The sequence below is a fragment of the Malus sylvestris genome, chromosome 16, assembly GCF_916048215.2.
Source record: "Malus sylvestris chromosome 16, drMalSylv7.2, whole genome shotgun sequence".
NCBI classification, from domain to species: Eukaryota; Viridiplantae; Streptophyta; class Magnoliopsida; order Rosales; family Rosaceae; genus Malus; species Malus sylvestris.
The window spans coordinates 13,823,091-13,844,424 of NC_062275.1; the positions used below are offsets into that span (position 1 = coordinate 13,823,091).

General features: G+C 39.9%; 3 protein-coding genes and 1 long non-coding RNA gene across 5 annotated transcripts in view; 1 reads left to right on the top strand and 3 right to left on the bottom strand.

Moving 5' to 3' along the window:
• Positions 1–6,485, bottom strand: part of LOC126606880 (uncharacterized) — a 17,604-nt gene extending 11,119 nt beyond the window's left edge. Inside the window, exon 1 of the long non-coding RNA XR_007617406.1 lies at positions 5,600–6,485. This is a non-coding gene — a long non-coding RNA (uncharacterized LOC126606880). The remainder of the gene's footprint in view (positions 1–5,599) is intronic.
• Positions 1–10,712, top strand: part of LOC126606878 (anaphase-promoting complex subunit 7-like) — a 15,555-nt gene extending 4,843 nt beyond the window's left edge. Inside the window, exons 11-18 of the mRNA XM_050274258.1 lie at positions 8,272–8,322; positions 8,625–8,825; positions 8,912–8,956; positions 9,074–9,167; positions 9,318–9,463; positions 9,545–9,774; positions 10,064–10,124; positions 10,255–10,712. Coding sequence (XP_050130215.1) covers positions 8,272–8,322; positions 8,625–8,825; positions 8,912–8,956; positions 9,074–9,167; positions 9,318–9,463; positions 9,545–9,774; positions 10,064–10,124; positions 10,255–10,344 — 918 coding nt within the window. The 3' untranslated portion in view covers positions 10,345–10,712. The remainder of the gene's footprint in view (positions 1–8,271; positions 8,323–8,624; positions 8,826–8,911; positions 8,957–9,073; positions 9,168–9,317; positions 9,464–9,544; positions 9,775–10,063; positions 10,125–10,254) is intronic.
• A 175-nt stretch (positions 10,713–10,887) lies between these two features.
• Positions 10,888–16,164, bottom strand: LOC126606877 (acyl-CoA-binding domain-containing protein 6). Of its 2 annotated transcripts, none has more exons than XM_050274256.1 (17): positions 16,013–16,164; positions 15,793–15,877; positions 15,469–15,547; positions 15,224–15,376; positions 15,024–15,101; positions 14,786–14,890; positions 14,412–14,478; positions 14,261–14,322; positions 13,802–13,941; positions 13,506–13,632; positions 13,268–13,382; positions 13,028–13,116; positions 12,811–12,894; positions 12,372–12,722; positions 11,616–12,140; positions 11,454–11,513; positions 10,888–11,285 (listed from the first exon to the last, which is right to left on the bottom strand). In XM_050274256.1, the coding sequence occupies exons 2-17, from the start codon at positions 15,828–15,830 to the stop codon at positions 11,211–11,213; spliced, it is 2,148 nt and encodes a 715-aa protein (XP_050130213.1). In that variant the 5' UTR covers positions 15,831–15,877; positions 16,013–16,164; the 3' UTR covers positions 10,888–11,210. The 2 variants fall into 2 exon arrangements, with proteins under 2 accessions (XP_050130213.1, XP_050130214.1); XM_050274257.1 differs by having other exon boundaries at positions 16,045–16,153.
• Positions 16,165–20,609: 4,445 nt separating this feature from the next.
• LOC126608281 (monothiol glutaredoxin-S2-like) lies at positions 20,610–21,334 on the bottom strand. Its single transcript, XM_050276144.1, has one exon. The coding sequence runs from the start codon at positions 21,147–21,149 to the stop codon at positions 20,841–20,843; it is 309 nt and encodes a 102-aa protein (XP_050132101.1). The 5' UTR covers positions 21,150–21,334; the 3' UTR covers positions 20,610–20,840.

Genomic DNA, 21,334 nt, shown 5'->3' on the forward strand with positions numbered 1-21,334 from the left:
CTCCTATCAACTTTACCCGGGACACACAAAAGAAGTACTTTGATCCTATTAGACGGGGGAGGGTGAAGAAGCTAGGACAGAAGGGTAGAGTTCAAGAGAGCAAAATGCGTTTAGGAACGTGGAATATAGGAACCTTAACGGGAAAATCTATGGAAGTAGTGGAAGTTATGGTGAGGAGAAGGATAAATATTATGTGCCTACAAGAAACTAAGTGGGTTGGTAGTAAGGCAAAGGATCTAGAAAACTCAGGGTTTAAACTTTGGTATTCGGGCACAAATAGAACGAGAAACGGTGTTGGCATCATCGTGGACAAGACCTTGGTACAAGATGTTGTAGATGTCAAGAGGGTAGGAGATAGAATCATGGCAATCAAGATTGTAATAGGACAAGAACTTATCAATGTGATTAGTGCGTACGCACCTCAAGTAGGGTTGGATACGAGTTCGAAGGAGAAATTTTGGGAAGATCTTGGAGACTTGGTGCAAGGAATTGCTCAGACGGAGAAGTTATTTATAGGAGGAGATTTAAATGGACACGTGGGCAGGGAGACAGGCAACTATGGAGGTTTTCATGGTGGCCATGGTTTTGGGGAGAGAAACGAGGATGGGGAAGCTATCTTGGATTTTGCAATGGCATATGATCTCTTCTTAGCCAACACCTTCTTTAAGAAGAGAGAAGAACATGTGATCACCTACAAGAGTGGGTCGTCAAAAACACAAATAGATTTTCTTCTAATGAGGAAAGGGGATCGTATAACTTGTAAGGATTGCAAAGTTATACCAGGAGAGAGCGTGGCTAATCAACATCGCTTGTTGGTGATGGATGTACATATCAAAAGAGTAAGACAAAAGAACAAGACTTGGAAGTGCCCAAGAACTAGATGGTGGAATCTAAAAGAAGAAAAACAAGTCATTTTCAAAGAGAAGGTAATCACCCAATGTGTGTGGGATAGAGAGGGGGAAGCTAGCCAAATGTGGGATTCCATGGCTAGTTGTATCCGAAAAGTAGCAAAAGAGGTATTAGGAGAGTCCAAGGGCTTTGCCCCACACCAAAAGGAATCTTGGTGGTGGAATGAGGAGGTACAAATAAAGGTGAAGGCTAAGAAGGAATGTTGTAAAGCCTTATACAAGGAGAGGACCGATGAAAATGGTGAAAGGTATAGAAAAGCGAAGCAAGAGGCGAAGAAAGCTGTCAGAGAAGCTAAGTTAGCGGCTTACGACGATATGTATAAACGACTAGATACCAAAGAAGGAGAGTTGGATATCTATAAACTAGCTAGAGCAAGGGAAAAGAAGACAAGGGACCTAAACCAAGTGAGGTGCATCAAGGATGAGGATGGAAAGGTTCTTGCTACAGAGAACGCGGTTAAAGACAGATGGAGAGGTTATTTTCATAATCTTTTCAATGAAGGACATGAAAGGAGTGCTTCTTTAGGGGAGTTGAGTAACTCAGAAGAGTGTAGAAACTACTCCTTTTATCGTCGAATCCGGAAGGAAGAAGTGGTTGTAGCTTTGAAGAAGATGAAGCATAGAAAAGCAATAGGCCCAGACGATATACCAATCGAAGTGTGGAAAGTTTTGGGAGAGACAGGTATAACATGGCTCACTGACCTTTTCAATAGGATTTTGAAAACGAAGAAGATGCCAAATGAGTGGCGAACGAGCACTTTGGTGCCTATCTTCAAGAATAAGGGCGACGTACAAAATTGCATGAACTATAGGGGTATTAAGCTAATGAGTCATACAATGAAGCTCTGGGAGAGAGTCATTGAGCATAGATTGAGGCAAGAGACACGGGTTTCGGACAACCAATTCGGGTTCATGCCAGGGCGCTCAACCATGGAGGCAATCTATCTCTTACGAAGATTGATGGAAAGATATAGAGATGGGAAAAAGGATTTACACATGGTCTTTATAGATTTGGAAAAAGCGTATGATAGGGTCCCAAGAGACATTCTTTGGAGGATTTTAGAGAAGAAAGGAGTACGAGTAGCATATATCCAAGCTATAAAGGATATGTATGAAGGAGCAAAGACTGCCGTAAGAACTCATGAAGGACAAACCGAAAGCTTTCCCATAACTGTAGGATTACATCAAGGCTCATCCTTAAGTCCTTACCTTTTTGCGTTGGTAATGGATGAGTTAACAGGACATATTCAAGATGATATTCCTTGGTGTATGCTTTTCGCAGACGATATAGTGTTGATAGATGAAACTCAGGAAGGGGTAAATGCAAAGCTTAACCTTTGGAGAGAAGTGTTGGAATCTAAAGGTCTTCGCCTAAGCTGATCAAAGACAGAATATATGGAGTGCAAGTTCAGTGCAAATGGAGGCCAAAACGAGTTAGGGGTGAGGATCGGAGATCAAGAAATACCAAAGAGCGACCGTTTTCGTTACCTAGGATCTATCTTGCAAAAGAACGGAGAATTAGATGGAGATCTCAACCATAGAATACAAGCTGGATGGATGAAGTGGAAGAGTGCATCCGGCGTGTTGTGTGACCGCCGTATGCCACTGAAGCTCAAGGGAAAATTTTATAGGACGGCAATAAGGCCGGCGATGCTGTATGGCACAGAATGTTGGGCGGTGAAACATCAACACGTACACAAAATGGGTGTAGCGGAGATGAGGATGCTTCGTTGGATGTGTGGGCACACGAGAAAGGATAAGATTAGGAATGAGGATATCCGGGGTAAAGTAGGAGTAGCCGAAATTGAAGGAAAGATGAGAGAAAATCGGTTACGGTGGTTTGGACATGTGCAAAGAAGGCCTACTGACGCTCCGATTAGAAGATGCGACTATGGGACAGAGGTTCAGGGCCGAAGGGGTAGAGGAAGACCTAGGAAAACTTTGGAAGAGACTCTAAGAAAAGACTTAAGAGTACTTGGATCTAACGAAGGACATGACACAGGATCGAGCACAATGGCGTTCTAAGATTCATATAGCCGATCCCACTCAGTGACTTGGATTTTCCAAGTCTCCAACCAAGAAGTTTTCCTCACTCGGGAAATTAAGGGAACACTACCCCAACCTACATGCTCCACTCAGAAAGCTTCAACATACAAGCTTCAACAAAAGAAAATTCAAAGAACTTAGCGAAGAAGGCTTTGGTGTATTTAACACAATACGTTGAAATGAAGGAAAGCTTATTTATTGATATCCCCGATAAGCTACAAATATGTACATATACATGAGTCAAAATAAACACACAAGAGGGAGCCTTCACAAAGGTTGCTTAGGAGAAGTCTCAGCAGTCGGTAGAGCCCCAGAAAGAGAAGGCACCGGAGGGGGATCATTTGGAGCCTCAGTACTGGACAGAACCCTAGAAGGAGGAGGCATCAGAGGTTGATCATTTGGAGCTTCATTACGCGGTACAGCCCCAGAAGACGAAGGCAATAAATGCCTTTGGAACAAACCCACAAATCTCTGATGATCAAGTAAAACCTGACCATCAGTTTCCTTCATCTGGTCAAGCTTCCTCTTCATGTTTGTAGCATAGTCATGTGCGAGCCGGTGCAACTGTTTATTCTCATGCTTGAGCCCTCTAATCTCCTGTTTGAGACTCATCACTTCAGCCGCCAATGATTCAACTTGGCGGGTTCGAGCAAATAGGCGTTGGGCCATATTAGACACAGAACCTGCACACTGAACACTGAGAGCCAGCGAATCCTTAACAGCTAACTCATCAGACCGTTTGGAAAGTAGTCTGTTATCTTTGGGAGTGAGAAGGTTCCTGGCCACCACCGCAGCAGTCATATCATTCTTCATCACGGAATCCCCAACGGTAAGAGGACCAGTTGGGAGACGAAGGATGGGCGCCATATGTTGTCTGGAGAAGGCGGGGCTGCCTCTTCAACAAGGTTCAAGTCAAAACGACGGTCGGAGGGGCCAGACATTTTCAAAGGTGTTGAAGAGAGAAGAGGTCGGACAAATCAAGATCTTAGAAGTGCAAGAATGAAGCTTCTACTGGTGGAGATTCAAGTGTGCTTTGGAACTTAATGCCAGCCTCTATAAAAATCTGCACTCGACGGAGCTTCAGAAATCAAAGAGGCGCCTGCTCAGAAATCGAAGAGGCGTTTGCTTTCTCAAAAGTTGGGCTGCTTAGAGATCACGAGGGTTGATCTCAGAAATCGAAGAGCCGTTTGCTTTCTCAAAAGTTGGGCTGCTCAAAGACCACGAAGGCCGATCTCAGAAATCGAAGAGGCGCTCGCTTTCTCAAAAGCTGGGCTCCCTAGAGACCACGAGGGCCGATCTCAGAAATCGAAGAGGCACCTACTTTTCCAGCCTTGTCAGCACCTGTCACACGCACACTCAGCTTTGCGGAAATTATGGGCATTCTGTCAAAGACTTCTGGGGAAGTAGAAAACACATGAATCTTACTGTTCAATCACCCACTTCCCACACGCAACAATAGCTCATGGGTACCACAGATAACTTTGCCAAAGTTCTCTGCCAAAGTTGAGCACGTGAAGCTTGCAGCTCCCACTACATCGCTCTGACCAAGAAGGGTAAAAGAATAGCAAAGAAACAGCACTAACAAAGTTTAGACCCATAAATTTTGAAGGTATAGCTACCATATTATTACCCACAAGGGTAAAGGAACAGTACCACTGCTGGATAATTGGAAAGTCCATGTATGTCAACCTCTGTGCTTCGTGGCAAGGTAGACTAGCAAACATGCCCAACCTTTACTCACATTCGAGAAAACACTCCCAATAAGATTGCTTGCTCCAAAATCGAAGAGGCACCGTCCTCCGAATCTAAAGAGCCAGACTCCCAACATGACTACTTTCTTAAAAATCGAAGAGAGGGTAAAGGAACAGTACCATTGCTGGATAATTGGAAAGTCCCTGTGTGTCAACCTCTGTGCTTCGTGGCAAGGTAGACTAGCAAACATGCCCAACCTTTACTCACATTCGAGAAAACACTCCCAACAAGATTGCTTGCTCCAAAATCGAAGAGGCACCGCCCTCCGAATCTCGAGAGCCACTCTCCCAACATGATTACTTTCTCAAAAATCGAAGAGACACTGCTCCCCGAATCTCGAGAGCCAGACCCCCAGCATGATTGCTTTCTCAAAAATCGGTGAGGCACCGTTCTCCGAATCAATCGAAGAGGCGCTCGCTTTCTCAAAAGCTGGGCTGCTCAGAGACCACGAGGGCCGATCTCAGAAATCGAAGAGGCATCTACTTTTCTAGCCTTGTCAGCACCTGTCACACGCACACTCAGCTTTGCAGAAATTATGGGCATTCTGTCGAAGACTTCTGGTGAAGTAGAAAGCACATGAATCTTACTGTTCAATCACCCACTTCCCACACGCAACAATAACTCATGGGTACCACAGATCACTTTGCCAAAGTTCTCTGCCAAAGTTGAGCACGTGAAGCTTGCAGCTCCCACTACATCGCTCTGACCAAGAAAGGTAAAAGAATAGCAAAGAAACAGCACTAACAAAGTTTAGACACATAAATTTTGAAGGTCTAGCTACCATATTATTACCCACAAGGGTAAAGGAACAGTACCACTGCTGGATAATTGGAAAGTCCCTGTGTGTCAACCTCTGTGCTTCGTGGCAAGGTAGACTAGCAAACATGCCCAACCTTTACTCACATTCGAGAAAACAGTCCCAACAAGATTGCTTGCTCCAAAATCGAAGAGGCACCGTCCTCCGAATCTCGAGAGCCAGACTCCCAACATGACTACTTTCTCAAAATCGAAGAGAGGGTAAAGGAACAGTACCATTGCTGGATAATTGGAAAGTCCCTGTGTGTCAACCTTTGTGCTTCGTGGCAAGGTAGACTAGCAAACATGTCCAACCTTTACTCACATTCAAGACAACACTCCCAACAAGATTGCTTGCTCCAAAATCGAAGAGGCACCGCCTTCCGAATCTCGAGAGCCAGACTCCCAACATGATTACTTCCTCAAAATCGAAGAGACACTGCTCTCCGAATCTCGAGAGTCAGACCCCCAGCATGATTGCTTTCTCAAAAATCGAAGAGGCATCGTTCTCCGAATCTCGAGAGCCAGATACCACAGACCACTTTTTCAAAGTGCTCTGACAGAGTTAAAACATGTGAAACTGGCAGCTCCCACTACCGTGCTATGACCAAGCAGGGTAAAGGAATAGCATTACTACTTGTTGTTAGGGAGACTCCTATATATGTCGACCTCCATCCCCAACGGACAGGCAGACCTGCAAAAATGCTCAACCCTTCATCATATCTGAGAGGGCACTCCCAACAAAGCCTTTCGAAATATTCAGCTTTCTTTCCCCCCGATAATACCTCTGCAAACAAGCTATACTAGAGCAAGAATATCTCATATCATCAGGGTTAAAAGCAAGAGTATCCCATATCATGCTTTTTCCCTGTTTTTTCTTTTGGCCTTGTTTTTACCTGCAAGACAAGGAGAAAGAGAGCAATCAGTCAGCACTTGGAATCAAGCTTCCAGCCAGGAACTGACTGCCTGGAACCCCTTACCTGATTACTTACCTGGCATTGCTCTCGAGTACTCATCTTCATCATCTTATGTTTCCAGGGAAGATTCCGCATCTGCTTGAGGAACAGATAGGGCAAGTGCGAAGGATACAAGGAAGCATGTGGAGACAAGCGTAACAGCACACGTGCCGATACATCCATTACTCTGTCAAAAGCAAAAGTATCCCATATCAGCAGGGTGGAACGTACTCTAGATTTGATGGACTTGTTTTGACCCTCAAATTCTTCAGTCGGCCTTATACTCTGGAGGAAACCAGAAAACCCTCCAGCTCAGTTCAAGAATAAGCCTGTGGAAAGTTACTTCTTCAAAAGCAAAAGTATCTCATATCATCTCTTCTCATTTTTCTTCTCTTTATCCTTCATGCTGCTGCAAGATGGGGAGAAGGTGAACAATCAGTCGGAGCTCTGATTGCTTACCTTGTCTGTCACCTCTTTCAGCAGACCCCCTAGCTCGGCGACTTGGGGGACTCCTACTACATGGTTTGTATCGCGCTTGACCAAGCCTGAAACTACAAGTAAGCTTCAAGTGAAATTGATACATTACCTTGTGCATCTCCACCAGTTAAAGATACCACCCCTGGATGGAGGAAGAGTACTTCCAGAGAAGATGCCACATCTACCTATGAGACAGATAAGGCAAGTCAAGACGACACCACACTCCGATACTTAGAAGTTTCGTGATTACGAGATCATTCTCCCACAATATTTCCTAATGTCATTTGTACTAAATCATTCACTCGTACTCACTAAAGGAGAGCTTGAACCTATGTACTTGTGTAAACCCTTCACAATTAATTAGAACTCTTCTATTCCGTGGACGTAGCCAATCTGGGTGAACCACGTACATCTTGTGTTTGCTTTCCTATCTCTATCCATTTATATACTTATCCACACTAATGACCGGAGCAATCTAGCGAAGATCACAAAAAGCGACCGTTTTCGTTACCTATGATCTATCTTGCAAGAGAACGGAGAATTAGATGGAGATCTCAACCATAGAATACGAGCTGGATGGAAAGAGTGCATCCGGCGTGTTGTGTGACCGTCGTAGGCCACTGAAGCTCAAGGAAAAATTTTATAGGACGGCAATAAGGCCAGCGATGTTGTATGGCAGAGAATGTTGGGTGGTGAAGCATCAACACGTACACAAAATGGGTGTAGCGGAGATGAGGATGCTTCGTGGGATGTGTGGGCACACGAGAAAGGATAAGATTGGGAATGAGGATATCCGAGGTAAAGTAGGAGTAGCCGAAATTGTAGGAAAGATGAGAGAAAATCGGCTCTGGTGATTTGGACATGTGCAAAGAAGGCCGACTGACGCTCCGGTTCGAAGATGTGACTACGGGACAGAGGTTCAGGGCCGAAGGGGTAGAGGAAGACCTAGGAAAACTTTGGAAGAGACTCTAAGAAAAGACTTAGAGTACTTGGATCTAACGGAGGGCATGACACAAAACCGAGCGCAATGGCGTTCTAGGATTCATATAGCCGACCCCACTTAGTGGGAAAAGGCTTTGTTGTTGTTGTTGTTGTATGGGTATAAGTTACTTACAAAATTGCAATTAACCAAGTATGTGTTTTTATTTTTCCCAAATACAGTCTTTTGGCCTTATTAAGAATGAAATACCACAAATTTATGCTGAATGAATGCAAAGAGCGCTTTCATTCCGATTACTTGGGTTAAATTTCTAATAACAGACTTAAATGTTGACCTATGATGTTTCTAAAAAGTTTTTGATTTCTGCTTTTGTATATGTAAAAACTTGCTTGGGAAGGTTGAAGCTATTATTGGGAAAAACGATGAGGCTATATTGAATTTTGAAAAGGTAATTTCTGGTCATCATGGTGATGCATGTGTTCATCTCTCTCTCTCTCTCTCTCTCACACACACGCGCGCACACACACAGAGACCTGCACATGCCGATGAGCATTCTTGTGCACATGCCTTTAAATGAATGCTCGTCATGCAAATACAAATTCACATGTTGATGCTTCTACTCTCTCTCTCTCTCTCTCACACACACAACACACAGACGCACATGCCCATGAGCATGCTTGCGCATATGCCCTTAAATGATTGCATGTCATGCAATACGAACTCACATCTTGATGCTTCTATTCTTTGCAGGCTCGATCAATTGATCCATATGTTGTAACATATATGGATGAGTACGCAATGCTTCTAAAGACAAAGTCTGATTTTTCTAAGCTCAATAAATTAGTGCATGATTTGCTGATTGCTGATTCTACAAGGCCAGAAGTATTTGTGGCCTTATCTGTTCTTTGGGAAAGGAAAGATGAGAGAGGATCTTTATCCTATGTTGAGAAGGTCTGTTCGTCAAAATTGAGTAAGTTTGCTGTTTTTTAATTAATTAATTATTTTATATCTCATAAGTTCCTTATTTTTTGCATCAGAGTATACGAATCGATGAGAGGCACATACCAGGTTATATAATGAAGGTACCGATGTGATCTTTGTATTTAATAAGCTGCAGCATCTATGCTATAAAATATCACCTTATCTTTCTTCTTACCCTGTTCTCAATGAGGAAAATATGAAGTGTTCCAAGCTTTCAGGGTAACCTGTTGTTATCAATGAAGCGAGCAGAAGCAGCTGTAGTTGCCTTCAGGGCAGCTCAAGAGTTGAGACCTGATATTCGTTCATATCAAGGTGGGACATGTAAAGGAAAATACTCATGTGCATGTCATGCATCTTATGTCCTCATTGATTTATTCATGTTCGATTCAACAATTTTGCAAAAGAGAGAAATATGAAGTAATTGCAGAAGCTTAATGATTGGGAGCTCGATTATGATTTCAGGTTTGGTTCATTCATATTTAGCTCTCTCTAAAATCAAAGAGGCTTTATATGCTTCCAGGGAGGCTATGAAGGCTATGCCTCAATCTGCGAAGGCTCTAAAATTAGTAGGGGATGTACATGCGAGTAACCCTGGTGGTAGGGAGAAGGTAAACCCACAACATATTATTTCAGCATGATTTCAGAAGTCAAGTTGACGTACTTATGAATTCAACCTAATCTTGAAACAGGCGAAAAAGTTCTATGAGTCAGCCCTTAGGCTGGAACCTGGTTACCTTGGAGCTGCATTAGCTCTAGCTGAGCTCCATGTTAATGAAGGCCGCAATGGGGATGCTGTGTCACTGCTAGAGCGATATCTGAAGGACTGGGCAGATGACTCACTGCATGTAAAACTTGCTCAAGTATTTGCTGCAACAAATATGCTCCAAGAGTCATTGTCGCATTATCAAGCTGCGTTGAGGTTAAGTGTTATTTTTGGATATCAATAATCACTTTCTCACTGTTAGGACTTAAAAGCGCGCATTCTCATTGATTATTTGCTTGGGTGTGTTTGTGTATGGTGTGGAAATTTTAGGGATCCCATTAATAGCAATTTAAGGTAGTCGTCCTGAAATAATTAAGGTCATTTAAGAAATTAAATTCCAACTATTGATGGCATGGGATTATAACACACTTTTGATCTGTTGTGCAATGCTCTATGATCATATGACTATAAAGTGCTTAATTTTTTCTTCTGACATGGATTGCAGGATAAACCAACAGAATGAAGCTGCGAAAAAAGGTTTGGAGCGCTTAGAGAAACAGATGAAGGTCTGTCGTCTTGTTTATACAGCTTAAATGAGTGATTGGGCGTTTGGTTTACATTGTTTAGTATAATGATTTGCTTAACCACGATGAGGCAATTCAGGAAGATGTAGTCTAAAAGTTGTCCTTTCTGTAGGGGGTGGATCCAGATGCACCTGAAGAAGATGATGAAGAAAATGAGGTCGATGATGCTGATGGAGACCAAGAAGAGACCGAGCTTCTTTAAATTATGCTAACCATGAGTATTTGTAAAGCTTCCGTGACGAGACTCTAGTTGCAAAGAATGCCATCATTGGAAGTAGAGTGGGGGGGGGGTTTCCATGTCACAACAGGCCACCAACGGAGTTTTTGTATTGATATGGAGGGCGTAAGGTCTCGCAGAATAGATTGGGAGCAGGAGAGGATATTTACCAGTTGCTGCGTAGTTACGATCGTTGCGACCAGGGCAATCCTCCTAATGGTGGTAACCCTGTAATCTCCAATTTTTTGTTGTGTCATATAGTGTATTTCATTGTGATCTCTCTCATGTTTCAATACAACTTGTATAAAGTGTTCATATTCTCGCCCCGTTGCAATAACTGGATTTCGATGTTCTTTCGAACCTTTGTGCATACAGCCGCCCTAGTTCAGGGTCGTCTGTATGGCCAAATTTACCTGTAACGGCTTTCTTATCGTTGTACCGGTGTAATTTTTCGTCTTTGCATAATTGTGGCATCTATCAAGTTGATTTTGTCAAAGAACAGACACTAGCTTCAGTAGTCATGAGACATCAGAATCAACGTTTTCTTCACGTGAACATGGAAAAGCCCACATATGTTACATATCGAGTTATACACATACATTTTAAGGTTCAGACCAAAAACGAAAACTACATGTTACGGTGACAGATGGGTTCACTTCTGTACGTCGTAGAACAAGTAGGACTCTCAACGGCGAGCTCCTCAAGGTGTGCAACTGGTCTCATAACCAAGCAAAAGCGTTGCGGAATATGGTTTAGGGTTCGGTGCCATTGGAGGGCAGTTGGGATTTGTTTAACAGCTCCCCGCTCTCCGTTGGCAAGATGTTTTAAGTCCATTCTTTGTTTTCTTCAAACTAGAAAGGTTTCCGAGGTGTCGGTGCTCGGTTCTCCATAGATTGCAATCTCTGTTTCAGGTGGAAAACTTCAACCTGCATAGCGACATGAAGAGTATGTCGATGGTGGCCAACAAAATAAAGAACTAAACCTTTGATGCAGAGATTTTTGTAAAGTTTAGAGGCAAGTTAATTCAAAGAACAGCTACGATAAAAGATGTTATAAGAGTTTCTGTAACGCACTAGTCTGCGAAAAATGCATACCTGTAGTTGGAATGCCCTTGCTCGTTCTCCTGCAAGGACTCCTCTAGTTGAATGGAGCTCCTGTTGATCACCCGATATGGCTTTCAGGCATAAATCACTTAACGTAACAACAGATAACTTGGTTTTTAAACAAGAACATTAAGGTACGAAGTTTCACAGTACCTTCTGGGTATCATCCAAAACCGCCTTGAGGAAAGCCACATCATGCTCAAGCCTGACGTTGTCAGAATGAACAATATTTGAGAGGTTGTTAGCCTCTTCTTGCGCTATCTCTACACCCGCAACCTTTTCCTTCAGAAATTCCATCTCCTTCGCAGTGTCTGACAATTTTCTCTCCATCTCCTGTCTGCTCTTGAGGGCCGAGGATAAATTTTTCTCAGCAGCTTCCTGGCTGGCCATCACAGTAGCTAACTTTCCTTCTAAAATTCCATTCTTTCTTATTAGTGCGGCCATCTTCGATTCATAGTAGTGGTACATACTTGAAGCAGTTGATAGGGCTCCTAGTTTACTATCATTTTCTGGGAACACGGCATCGTTGTTATCCATTGAAAGGTTTCCAGTTCCATGAAGGTGAGGATTTGAATTTTCAAAATCATATCCAGATAGTATCTCCTCCGAAAAGAGTCTGCCTCCATATATGTTAGTCTGGACTCCTGAATCAGATTGACTGGTTTTCTTTTCAATTGGCTGAAATTAATGCAACAGTAAGTCATTAGATCATCAAAAACGGTGTACGTTTATCGAAGAATGACTGCATAGGGAAACAGATTTTTCTTGCTATTGTATGTACAACTGAACTCAAAAGTTTTTTTTTATTTTTCTAAATCATGCAAGTTCCATCTGAGAATTCAAATCGGGTAAAGATGATAACATAAGTCAGGTAGTGATCATTAATTAAGAAAAACTTCTGCAGCTTACCTGCGAGAAAGAACTTTCATCTTCTGAACTTTTTGCCACCTTAACAGTCGTGTTGAATTCTTCTTCATTGTGGAATTGTTTCCTAAGTGAAACGTTGCCAGAAACAGGATTCGGATCAACAAGCAAGGACTCTGACAAAGATTTTCTTCCAGAACCATGTTGTTCAATTGCAGATGCAAGATTTTGTCTGGTAACCGAATTAACCGAGCGTTGGGAAGAAGCATTACTTAGTTGAGAAGCCAAGCCTGTGGATGATGCGCGTTTCTCAGGCAGCAAAGTTCCAGGGCCTTTGCTGGGAAAAGATCGACGACTTATGGATGATTCATTCTTTTCCATGGTCAGTACTTCAACCTGTAACAAAAAAAAGTTTAGGTAATGAGCTAAAGTTTTATGAGAAATCAACTAAAGTCTAAAAACAGAAAGATGAGTTTCCAATAACCTGATTCGTTGGTTCCTTTCTGCATCCCCCAAAAGAAACAAGAAAATCCTTTTCTTTGTGTTGCACGAGCTCTAGGCTGAAACCCTGAGAATATAACATAAGAACAGTGTTTAAAGCACCAGCCAGAAAATTATTTCTTCGCTACATTATTTTAGAGGAAAAGAAGAAATCAACACCAATGAAAATTATGCTACAGGTAAAAATCACCGCTGCACACCTTATTGGCGGTGATTGAAGAAGGAGGCGATGCAATGGCCACTGACCACTCAAGTTTCAAGATATCAAAGATCAGAGTCTCAGCATGTCCTGGAACGATTAGGATAAGTCAATATAAGATTTGCATCCCTTTTCAATGTTTCAAGCGCTGAGTTAAGGAAAAATGAAAATCATGCATATAATATGTCAGTACATAAACAGAGAGAAAACTTCAAGCATGTCATTCAATTATGAGGCATACGTTTTTTCCTGCTTCCACCCCCAACAATATACCATTTGGTTCCACATAGGACCCCACAGCAACCAGCCCTAGGAGATGGATGGAAACCTCGTTTCTTTATTCTTGACCACTCCATCTGAGAGAAAATCCGATCAGCGTGTCAAAGGTAAACTTTACATTCTCATCCATGAAGAGATGAAATATTGGCTACTTAATCAGGAAGTTTATAAGATGCAAGAATGGGAGAGAATTCACTCACAGTTTCAAAGTCCATTGAATACAAATCATTCAAAGTCTTGGATTTTGATGTGCCTCCAAATATAAAAAGAGTTTTATCATCATAAAGAGCTGCTACGTGGTTGGACCTTGCAGATGGTCCTGTACCGCTGCACATATATCAATTATATATCAAAGTTGAGACAAAATCTGTGTCTACCAAAATAAGAAAGGAGAAGGGTTCATTAGCAACCATGTGCAACGTAATATTTGTTACAGATAGTTCGATCAAAGAACAATATCATTGAATTTCACACAACTTAAGAAAATCCCACTCACGTGCAATGAAGGGGTAACCATGTCAACGACTTCAGATCAAACATATGCAAATCGTTCAATTTCCTCCTTTTAGCATCTTCACCTCCAAATAGGATTAATGTAGAGCTTGCCCTGACTACAGTGTGACCAGTGCGAGCAACCTTCCATGCATGAGATATGTGGGTGGGTTAAATTATCACTCCATTTAACTATCATTAGTTGAGTAATTCACAATTCCTCAGCAAGACAATAATTTAGAGATACGGTACTAAAGGGTATATAATTTTAACAAAGTAGTAATTAGTTACACCTACTGGTTCAATATAATTTTAAATATGTAGTATTTAAAATTATGCTGAAGATAAAAAACAATGAAAAAGGCTCAAGCAGTCGTGTTATAACTTTTCAAGTGTAAGGCCTAAGAAAAAATTATACTAAAGCTGAAGAAATGTTTGTGCATTGAAGAAAGAGATAATGTACCGGTATATCGCCCTTTGCTTCCATATGAGACCAGCATTCTGTCTCTGTATCAAATGCCCAAACTGCACAAATGAATGAAACATTGGACAATTTCATACAAGCACAAGCAAAAAAGTGATGTTTTCATGAAGCTTCAAAGACAAACTTTAACCTGAAATTTTGTCGCTCCCCGGTTCAGTTTTTCCTCCAATGAGGAGTGCCTTTTTCCCCCAAGACACCTAGACAGGAGAAATGACGGAGAAAAATTCAAAATATCAAGCAAGACATTATTGTTGATTCCAATTTATGATATGCTAACCTTCTTATAGTCCACATATACAGAAACAATCAACCTTTCCATGGTATTTTTTCTCAATGTTGCTCGGAAACTAGGTCCTAGGAAATGGTTTTTTTATATCTAATGTGTTTCGCGAGTTTATTCAAATTTTTGTATTGCATAGGGAAGGAACTATACACTTGTTCATGATAACAAAGGAAATGCAAACAAACAAGACAACAAGGTTTGGTACATATATATGATTGTACCAGTTTGTGGCCCTTGCATGCAGGGATCTTTAATGGCAGACTGCTCGGTGACAAGTAAAGCTTTGACGAAGCTGTGGTCCACGTAAAACTATCAAAATTAAGCACCTGACATTTGCAAACACCACTATCAAATTAATTATCAAACAAATCCCAAAGATTCCTACTCCAAGCTTCAACCAAATTTCCTGCTCATACCCCTTGAAATGTAAATTTACGTGATAAACACACATTATCCTACCTGTACATCATCTAGCAATTCATTCCCAGATTCACCACCAACAACTATCATCTTGTTCCCAATTACAGCAGCAGCATGCTGTTCAGGAAAATTAAAAAAAAATATAAATCTTTTGCTTTCGGCAACACCATCAACACGCATGAACCAAATCAATGTACCATATGAAACAATCACAAGAAAAAGCATTAATAACATTGTACATTGAAGCGGGGCGTAGGCTGGTCCCCAGAAATCAACAACACCATCCAATTCTCAGAGCTCCCAGTGGCGGAATTACTAATCTCGGGCACAGCAGATAGACACTGGCTATCGAGCTCATCGGAATTACTAGTTGCCGGCACATCACATTCATTCTGAAAAATGTAAACAACCTTTATCGTACTAGGGATTCATTACACCGAAAACAACATACACGCATTACAAAGCTTAAAAAAAAAAGCCTTACATTGGAGCTGTTATTTCGTTTCGGGTGTCTTATGGGGCTTCTAGTTCCCTGAGCAGAATCTGAAAGCTGGACTTTCAACCTGAACACAGTAAATACCAAATTTATATCAAAATCTGAATCTTTAAACATAATTAACACCACAATTTCAAATGTAAAAACCTACACGTTATTTACCGACTGCCCCAATGATTAAAAGGTTAAAACTAAAAATTAAAAATTAAAAATTTCAAATTTTTACAAAAAGGGGAAAACAAAAAGAAGAAAAAAGTTAGTTCAAAGAAAGTAGAAATAAAGCAAAAGGAGAATAAGAACAAAAGCTCTCACCGTCCAAGCTTCATGCGCCTGCGAGAAAAACCGAACATCTTCGTCAAACAACCACCTCAGCAGCAGGAACAAACCTCTTCCTTCCCTAAACAAGCCAAAAAAAACCATCATCGGACTCGCCAAAAAATCGAACAAAATCCTAAATTTCAAAAGGGAAGCTACATTAATCTTCGAGTAAACAAATGAAGTTCTCAATAAAACAAAATAATTAGAGTTTTACTTTAGTGTCGCTGTGAGCAAGTGGTTGCTTGCCTTCTGTTTGGTTGCCGAGAAAGTTAAGGAAAATGGGGGAGAGAAAATCCCGAATCACGAGCGGGTGAGTTTAACTGAGTGAGTGAGCTGGAGGCAGGGCCTGGTAGGCTGGTACTGTAACTATACAGACCAGAGGTTAAGGTGCGTACGTTAGCATCTTGGCGCAGGTTGTCCTGTAGTGCATCATTGGAATTTCCTTTTGTTTTTTTTACTGAAAGATAAAAATCCTTGCAATTATTTTCAAGATTGTCACTGTAGAAAATATAAATTAAAATATAGTTTTATTCTTCGTACATCCCTTTTTACCTTCCAACATCTTATTTTTCAAACACCTTTAATTAAATTTGCATATTTCTCTAAATGCTTATAATAAATTTATAATAATATTTTAAAATTATTTGTACTTAAAAATAATTAAAAATTTGACACAACTTCTTTATTTGAGCATCATTGGGAAAATGGAAAAAACGTAGTGGATGAATGACGAGAGAAATGGAAGAACGAACTCCGAGAGAGAGAGAGTTGGGTGGTGGCTGCAACAACACTTTTCCATTTATTTTTTATCTTATTTTTAAAAGGGAATTTTAACGAAAAGCATCTGATACTGTTCACTTTAACGAAAAACCACATTTTTACACTAAAAAGTCAATCATGGTACTATTCACTTTACTCTTTATTTTGTCCTTATCATTAAAACTCAAAGTTTTCAAGTCCTTTTCATTAGTTTTCCTTTTTTAAAATGTTAGGAATTATTTTTTAAAATTTAATTAGGTATTTTGCTAACTTTAACAATAAACAGGATGGTTATTTAAAAAAAAAAAAATTGTGGATGTCCATACAAATTAGGAAATTAATTACATATTTTTTTCTGTTTGTGTGAAGTGTGGTGTGGATGACCGTTGGGTGGGGGAGTGAGAGTTGAGAGAGCGCGGTTAAATATTCGAGAGAGAGATTTATTGTATGCGACAGTGGGTCCCTGGGGTTGTCTTGGGACTTGCAAATTTCAGCTCAAAAGATCAAATCTCTGTTTACGTCCACGTTTCGATTCGTAGAGTGTTGTATGGTTTTGATATTCTCGAGTATAAAAAGGTTAGTTCATGTTAATGATGCGATTTAGTAATTAATCTTTTTTTTTTCTTTTTTTTTATTATTATTTTGTTAATTAGTTTTGGTGACGATAAATAAGAGAATGAATAATTTTGACTACTCAAACACGGGTAGGAATTTCTACTTAGAACTCTTGGTATTCGAATCACAAAACTTTTTGCTTATGATCATAACTGTTTATGTTATGAATCACTTTATAAAGATTATCTCGGCAAGAAATGAATTAAAACTAAGGTCGTCTAGTCAATTTATTGTAGCAAATACATAGACGATCCGTAATACTTTTACCAATTCCGTTTATATGTTTTTATATGACTAAACGACCTTAGTTTCAATTGATTTTTTGCAAATGTGATCTTAATAGAGTGACTTATAATATAAACGACTTTGATCATAAACAAGAAGTTCTATAAATCAGCAACGAATGGTTTTGAGTAGAAACTCCTACTCACCAAGTGTTGTTCTGAGTGAATACACTACTGTGATCAAATTAGTTTAGTTTGAGTATGCACGAGTACAAGTGGCAAATCAACTCATTGAATTGTTAACGGGTACCATTAATTAAGAACCATTTAATTTGATTTTACCTTACACTATCATAACCAGTACTAATCTCATCTCTATATCTTAGTGATATTAAATTATACGGGTCTTAATGGTACCCACTAACAACCTAATGAGTTGCTTTGCCTACTTTATGACTGTGTTAGTTTTGTGTCTATATATTAAATACTAGCATATGTCCCACACTTTGTGTGCTAAAATATTTTTTGTTTTTGTTTTAAAATGGGAAGGAGAGAGAGAGAAAAAGAGCAACGTGGATTTGGAGAGAGAAATTTTATTCTTATTTTTTTGAATTAGAGAATGTTAAAATCACTTTTTGGTGAGACTTAAAAAAAACTATAAAACTTAGTTTGTGTGAAATTTATTTTTTTTGGTTGAAAAGAAACATTCATTAAGTGGAAAAAGTTACAGGCCATATCCAAACAGAAAGCAAAAATAACCCAAAGCAAACTGGGGGGAATCAAATACATAAAGCCCAGCTTAATAAGCAAACTAACGAAAATTAAAACCCTAATCCCTAATTTCCAAACATAGGCTACCGCTGCCGCTGGTATCACGAACGTCTTGCTAGTAGCCACCAAAGCAGCAATATTAGAGAAAGCAATCGAGTGGTCAATTCGATCAAGACATCATAACAGAAAACCAGCAACTAAAAGTACACTACAACCAGAATTTGTCACTAAAGACACCAAACCGAGAAATAGTCACTAGATCAGAAACACCATGACAAATCCCTTCAAATATATACAAACATAGTAGCATGGATAGAAGGTGAGGCTAAGGAGTATGTAAAATACCCTTACTTTGGCCAAAACCACAGAACACTTGGCCTCGAGGGGATCCCGGCATGCTAGTTAGGGGAGAGAAGTGAGCAAGGGAGAGGGATATGGCATCCATTTTCGATTCGGCGCAGCACCCAGGATAGGGTGCGGGTAGATTATGAAGAGTTAGAAAGGAAAGGTGGGGGGAGATGAAGTTCTGGGTTTGCAAAGGGACGCCCGAAAAAGAGGGAGGGTGGAGAAAGAGCGATGATCGCCAAAGAAAGGGCATGAAGCCCGAAACTGAGACAAGCTCAAGGAAAGGAGGAGACCAAGCTCAAAAACTGAGACAAATCTTTTATTCATTTATTTTTCTTTGACATTAATAAACGAAAATTAAAAAAGAAGCAGTAGACATCAGCACAATGGATATCAATAATCTGTCACTTTATGGGCAGAGTAATATTTCTTGAAAGCCCTAGGCAGATAGACATGCAACAAGAACCCAGATAAATTGAAGCACCAAAACCCCATATTAGCAATAGCAAAGCCCTCTCCCAGTTGGCAGAGAGGAGAACGACAACGGTGACGGCGTTGAGCTACCAGAAGTTGCAGAAACAGGGAGATGTTGGTTACAGATCAATGGAGTTCTACTCCTTTCTTGTTTGGATGCTTATAGGGTTCTTCCGGCTTGTTAATTTTATTTTTAACTTCTTTCTAGATTTTAAGCTATTTCAGTTACTTTTATCCACATAAACATCTATGTCATTTAATGAATCAATAAGGACTCTTGGATGTTATGTAATCTACGGGTTTAAAAAAGTGCAAAAATATTTGTCAAAATGTTTGTCCATTAATGGTATCCCTATATATGTAAAAAAGACGAGCTATCCGCCACCAATTTTGCTTAAAACCAGACCGACAAAACGTGGGGACCTAAACTTCCAATACACACTCCACTACTCTACCCCAAACAAAAGAGTGAAATGCCTTGATTTGCATGTTGAGATCAAGTGTATCAAACTTTGGAATTGCTCCAAAACCAAACACATATATTCTTTGCCTTATCTATTAACTACCTAAGACAGTGACAATTATTCATTAGCTTCCGTTAGGCCCATTTCACAGGTTGTTTTTTTCCTTTAGATAGCAAAACCGTCACTTAGCACTATCATCTAGTAATATTATACTCTACTTATAACAGTAAGTTTTAAATGCCACTAACTAGTGATATTATGAGTAACGAATTGTGTGTGTTACAGTACAAACTTCATCTCTAGTGTATAAAATATGTCGTCGTATTAAAATAATAATAAGAAATATAGCATGAGGGCTGAGGGCTAGAGGAACCCAAACTATCCAATGATCTTCCCAGTTCAAAAAAGTAAAATAAAATAAAATAAAAAACTATATCCCCCAGAAGAGTAGGAAGAGAACTCAATTCCCAATTCAATTGAGCCGAGAAATCTGCTGTAATTGCCTCCCTACAAAGTTATCTTGACATATGATACATTTCATGCTTCACGTATATATATCCAATTTATAGGGGCAATTATAATCATTTCGTTTTCAGTTTTTAGAAAAATGAAAACTAAAAACTATTTTCTTGAGTTTTCAAAATTGATCTTGAGCTTTTAGTTTTTGGTTTTCAGTTCTTATTTATTTTTAGCTAAAAACTAAAACTAGCTACTAAACAAGATTTCGGTTTTCCTAAAAGTGAAAACCAAAAACCAAAAACCAAAAACCAAAAACTAATTATTATCAAACGACCCATTACTAATCACCTCTCATGTAAAACTACCTTGCAGAGATAGATATTTCACGTGAATGTGAGTTCATAGGAAGTTTGATGAATGATATTAATTAGTCTAAATATTCTTTTTATCCATTTATAATTATTGTTGTTGTTGTTACAATGAAAGGGAATTATTGTTGTTGTGATCTGGTTCTAGGATATTGGCCTTTGCAGAGGGGATTATAACGAGGCTAAATATCCATATGCTTGCATTATTATAACAAATTCTGCTAGTGTTAACCGTTGATTTTGATTGTCCTTAATCCTAATTAACTTAAATCACAACTTAAGCTCGATCTTACATGAACATTGAAATTACATTGTATAAGTAGGCACCAAGATTAGAAAAAGTAAGATTTTATTACTATAATAATTAACCAGAACCAGAAACATAGCGTCTTACAAAAAAGCTAGAGTACATAATAAGTTAATAACCTTATTATATGATATTATCTATATATATATATATATATATTTATTCCGACTCCGATACTTGTTTAGTTAATATCTCAAGCATGCATAATTAGGAATCTTAATAGCTTCTGTTATGCAAGTTAATTAGCCAGAATTAATCAAACCCATAATGCTCCGACACGCTTAAGCATGGGGATTAAGGAGCGCTTAAGATGAAGACTCATGACCTCATTGGCTCCACCAACAAGTTCACCACCAATGAACACAGCAGGCACAGTAGGGTTGCATCCAAGCCTAGAGAGAGCTTGCTCTATCTCTCTCCCTCTTTGCATCTGATCAAGCTCATACACTGCTGGGTTCACCCCAAAGTCACAAAGCAGGGTTTTGATCGAGTGCGACATGCAGCACGAGCTCTTGCTGAAGATCACCACTGGTCTCTCTGAAGCCATATTTGTCACCGCATCCATCGCTGATTGAAATGTAGCTAGCAGTACTCTTCAAAAATGTAAGAAGATTAGGGTTTAGGAGAGCAAATGAGAATTGAAGTGAAAGGTGTGTCAAAAAGATTGGGAAGTTGGGAAAAGGGTAAGGAGAGCAATGCGAATAGTTGAGAGGATTGAGGTTTGATGTTGTGAGTATTTGGGGAAGGATG

Coding starts and splice junctions, on each gene's coding strand:
- LOC126608281 (XM_050276144.1), bottom strand. CDS start 21,149: ATGGATGCGGTGACAAATATGGCTTCAGAGAGACCAGTGGTGATCTTC.
- LOC126606877 (XM_050274256.1), bottom strand. CDS start 15,830: ATGTTCGGTTTTTCTCGCAGGCGCATGAAGCTTGGACG. Junction 15,548..15,792: donor AGGCGCATGAAGCTTGGACG/GTGAGAGCTTTT, acceptor TACTGTGTTCAG/GTTGAAAGTCCAGCTTTCAG. Junction 14,891..15,023: donor AATTGCTAGATGATGTACAG/GTAGGATAATGT, acceptor TGCAAATGTCAG/GTGCTTAATTTTGATAGTTT.